Raw genomic sequence first — 5,000 nt, 5'->3', positions numbered from 1 at the left:
TAAAAAAATAAAAATTATACTAAAAACCAATGATAATTATGTATTGTTTTCTATATTTGTTAAAAAATAAAATAAAATAAAATGAAATAAAATAAAAATAAAATTTATTCATATGACATTTTTATTTTATTTTTACTTGTATGTGGTATTTATTTATAATTTGTTTTTATTCAATTCTAATTGTAGTAGTAGTAGTAGTAGTAGCGGTATTGAAAGATACCTACTTGACAATTGGGTATAATGGAAATGATAAAGAAGAAAAATATAATTCATTTAAAATAAAATTATAAAACTACCCCCACATAAATACACACACAAATTATATATTTAATATCTAACACCTATGGTTTTTTTTAAAAAAATAAAAATAAAAAATAAAAATAAAAATAAAAAAATAATTGCCATTGATTTTAATAACTTAATCATAAATTATCACTACTATTATTATAAATAATTAATAATATATAAATACACATATTTATAATTTAATTTTTTTTTTTTTTTTAAAAAAAAAAAAAAAAAAAAACAATAGTAATTATTTTTTTTATTTTTTTTTTCATTTTAAACAAATAATTGTAATCGTTTATTATTATTTATTTTATTTATTTTTTTTTTACTTTTTTTTTTAATAATCTACAATAAATTCAATTTCATTTATAAAAAAAAAAAAAATTAAAAAAAAAAAAATAATAATAATAGTATTGATACTTTAAATAACAGTAAATATTTATTTTGGCAATTAATTATATAAACATTTTTTTTTTTTTTTTTAAAATAATAAAAAAAATAATTACAAAAAAAAAAAACACCAACATCCACAAATTTTTTCTCATCATTTTTTTTTTTTTTTTACCATTTTTTTTTTTTTTTATTTCCTAATCATTTTTTTTTTTTTTTATTTTTTTTAAAATGGATATTAAAAATAATAAATACAACAATAATAAAAATAATTCATCAATAATAGCAATAGTGAAAAAAATAATAAAAAAAAAAAAAAAAAAAAATAAAACCTGACTTAATTTTTTATTTTTTATTTTATTTTTCCAAACTTGAAAATAATAAAATTACTTCAATCGAATTTAACTATAGGTTCATTATTTAAACGAAAAGCTTAATTTTTTTTTTTTTTTCAAAATATAAATATAATGTAAGGGTTTAAAATTTTTTTTTTTTTTTTTCTCTCTTACCATAAACCAAAAAAAAAAAAAAAAAAATTAATCTTTACCATCTATTACACATATATTTTTTTCTTTTTCTTTTTATTTTTTTCTTTTTATTTTATTATTTTTTTTTTATTATTTTTTTTTTATTATTTTTTTATTATAATTTTGTACTTGTTATTGCATAACAATTGTATTTAGTCTAAAAAAACATACATGTATATATATATTTTTTTTTTTTTTTAAAAGTATGACAATTGTTTGAAAATAAATGGTAGTGGTGATCTTTACAAAAATAATATTCAAAAAAAAAAAATTTATATATTGAAAACAATAATTAAAAAAAATAAAAATAAGTGTTAACATCATTATCGAGTATGATCATTGGTCGAAATTTTTTTATTTATTTATTATAATTATTATACCATAAAAAAAAAAAAAAAAAACAATAGTAATAATAATAATAATAAAAATAATAATAATAATTATTATTAAATATAATAAAATAATAGTGGTAATAATAGATAATAATATTATTGTTAATTATAATCTCAAAGATTACTACTATTAGTAGTTAGAGTGGTATTAATAGAATATGTAATTATTAAAAATGATAATAAATGTTTTTACAATTGTCATAATTAAAAAAATTATTATTACCACCAAATACACTCTTTTAAAAAAAAAAAAAAAAAAAAAAAGATAAATTAAAATTTTGGTCTGTTTTGTTTTATTTTATTTTAAAATATTACTTTTAATGGGTAAAAAATTGGTAATTTGATGATTTAAATTCAAGAAATTTAAATTTAAACCACATGCATACTCAAAAAAAAAAAAAAAAAAATTATTATCATAATAAAGTTTCATCATATATCCAATTAAATTATTATTTGTACAAACAGTGTGTTGTTGTTTTCATTATTGTTTTTTGTTGTTGTTTTTTGTTGTTGTTTTTGGGTTTAATTTATTTGGCCAATTGGTTATTTTCAATTAAAATCATTAATTTCGATTCATCATTATTAAATAGTGTGGTGTGTTATTTATTCACAATTTTTTTTTATAAGAAAACAAACCCACACACACACACTTATATATATAAAAACAAAACACTTTTTTATGTATTTTAATTAATTATTAAAATAATATGGCGACGTTATTTTAAAATAATTATAAGAATAAATTCCTTTTTTTTTTTTTTTTTAATTGTAATTAAAGTCAAAACATTCAACCACTCAAATAGAAACACATAAAACTTTCAAACACCCTTTTTCAATTATTCTTGGTATTTAACAATTATTTGTATTAAATAATTTAAATTATTATTTTTAACCGACCATCATCACACTGTTTTTATCAACATACACAACACACTAAAAAAAAAATAAATAAATAAAATAATAATAATAATAAACACACTCCCAAAACACACATACATACACTAATTTAATTCACCCACTTTCCAAATTAGTTGACCAATTTCTACAACTACCATCATTTTAAACATCATTAAACAAAAAAAAAAAAAAAAAAAAAAAAAAAAGTATCATATATTGTTATATCAATCTACACAAAATAATAATTATAATTATGCCCACTACCAAGAATAACAATCAATTATAAATTTATTATTATTATTATTATTTTTTTAACCTACCTATTACATATACGTTGGGGTATATTATTTTTTTATTTTTTATAATAAAATAACAATTAAAAAAAAAAAAAAAAAAAAAAAAAAAACCAACAACAACAACAACAATATTGCAACTACAACCACCAACTACATAATGTATAGTTAAAATATTACGAAAGTTTGAAATTACAATCAATAAACACCGTACTCACATTTTAACCCCCACTTTTAAAAATATCCATGTGTGTGTTTTTTTTTTTTTTTTTTTTTTTTTTTTTTTGAGAGTGTAATAATAATAATAAAAAGTATTTGGATATAAATTGATTATAATACTCAAAGAGATTTATCTATTATCTTAATTTAATTTGCAATAACCATACCATTAATAAATAGTAATAATAGTATTTTTTTTTTTTTTTTTTAAAAAAAAATAATAATAATAATTTATACTTTTACATTCGCATGTCTGTGTGTGCTTGTGTGCTTTAATAGTAATAATAATTATTATTATTAACACACTTATTTTAAATAAAACTTAAAAGTGTGGTTTAAAAAAAAAAAAAAGTTTTATACAATACTTTATTGTTGTGTGTGATTTTGTTTTTATAATTCATTTTTCAAATCTTAATTTATTGTTAAAAACCACTTCTCTTTATTTCACTCACACACATACACACACACAACACTCTCTCAAAAACACATTACCAACTACTACCTTTATCAACAACATTTAATATTATTTTTAAAATAATAATTTCTACTACTTTTTTTCTTTTTTTTTTTTTTTTTAATGCAACTCACTCACTATTGTCACACAAAACAATAAAAACGATAACAACAATATATAATATTATTTATATAAATATATTATTATTATTATTATTATTATTATTATTATTTTTTTTTTTTTAAGGAGTGGGTTTTGTATTTTTTTTAAACACCCAATTATCGAAAAAAATCAAAAAATTGTATATATGTATAATCATAAAACAACAAACCCAATTTTAAAATATTTTAAAATTCACCCACTCACCTCAGTTTTTTTTTTTTTTTATTATTTTTTTTTTTTTAAATACAATTAAACCCTCCCTAAACCACCATTACCACCTCTTTCTATTAACCCCCACTTTAAACACGCTCACTCTTACACATTATTATTTTTACATATATATATATATATAAAAGTATATAAAAAAATTATATAATAAAAATAAAATAATATATTATTTTTATTTTTTTATTATTTATTTAATAATTTTTTGGGTTAATTTATTATTTTTATTTAAATAATTGTGGTTCTTTTTTTTATTTTCCTTTTTATTTTTTAAAATTCCAAACAACAACACAATAAAAAAAAAAAATAAAAATAAAAATAAAAATAAAAAAAAAAACCTCATCATCAACAACATCATTTTTTTTTTTTTGGTTATTATATTAAAATCTCCACAAAATCTCACATATACAATTTATATATATTTATTTAATCACATATCAATTAATATTATTTTTTTTAATTTTTTCCAAAAATTTTTTTTTTTTTTTTTACCTATTATTTTTTAATTTTAATTTTAATTTTTTATTTTTTCTATTAATCTTTTTCAACAACACAATAAAAAAAAAAAAAATAAATAATAATAAAAAACCACCACTCGCATTAACTAACTAAATCTTTTCTCTTTTATTTTTTTTAAAAAAAAAAAATTTTATTATAAAATAATTTTTCTAAAAATATATCATAGTATTAAAAAAAAAAAAAAAAAAAAAAAAATAATAATAATAATAATAATAATATCTAAAATAATTTAATTTTTAGAAAAAAAAACAAAGCGCAACAGATATTATTATTTTATATATAAATATAACCACCACATATTAATTTTTTTTTTTTTAATTAATCTAAAATAATTTTATAATTAAAAAAAAAAAAAAAAAAAAAAAATCAAATCAAATCAATCTATAACAATAGTTTTTTTTTTATTTTTTTTTTAAATACAATCAGATAATATATTTTTTTTTTTTTTTCCAAATTTATTTTTTCTTATAAAAAAAAAAAAAAAAAAAAAAAAAAAAAAATTTAATAATCCATAAACGATATATAATATAATAAAATATAAATCAAACTCTTTCATATAAATTATAAACGTATATATATATATAAATAATAAAAAAAAAAAATGACAGAGTCTTTGATAATGAATAATATTTCA

At 15.2% G+C, this 5,000-nt stretch overlaps 1 protein-coding gene across 1 annotated transcript in view; it reads left to right on the top strand.

The window, feature by feature from the left end:
- Positions 1-4,967: 4,967 nt before the first annotated feature.
- Positions 4,968-5,000, top strand: part of mybM (hypothetical protein) — a gene marked incomplete at both ends in the record, with an annotated part of 2,111 nt that continues 2,078 nt past the window's right edge. The window contains one exon of the mRNA XM_642089.1: positions 4,968-5,000. This exon is cut by the window's right edge and continues 126 nt beyond it. Coding sequence (XP_647181.1) covers positions 4,968-5,000 — 33 coding nt within the window.

Source organism: Dictyostelium discoideum (genome assembly GCF_000004695.1).
Source record: "Dictyostelium discoideum AX4 chromosome 1 chromosome, whole genome shotgun sequence".
Classification (NCBI taxonomy): Eukaryota; Evosea; class Eumycetozoa; order Dictyosteliales; family Dictyosteliaceae; genus Dictyostelium; species Dictyostelium discoideum.
Note: the sequence above shows the minus strand (reverse complement) of the source record. Positions and strands in the feature narration are given on the sequence as shown.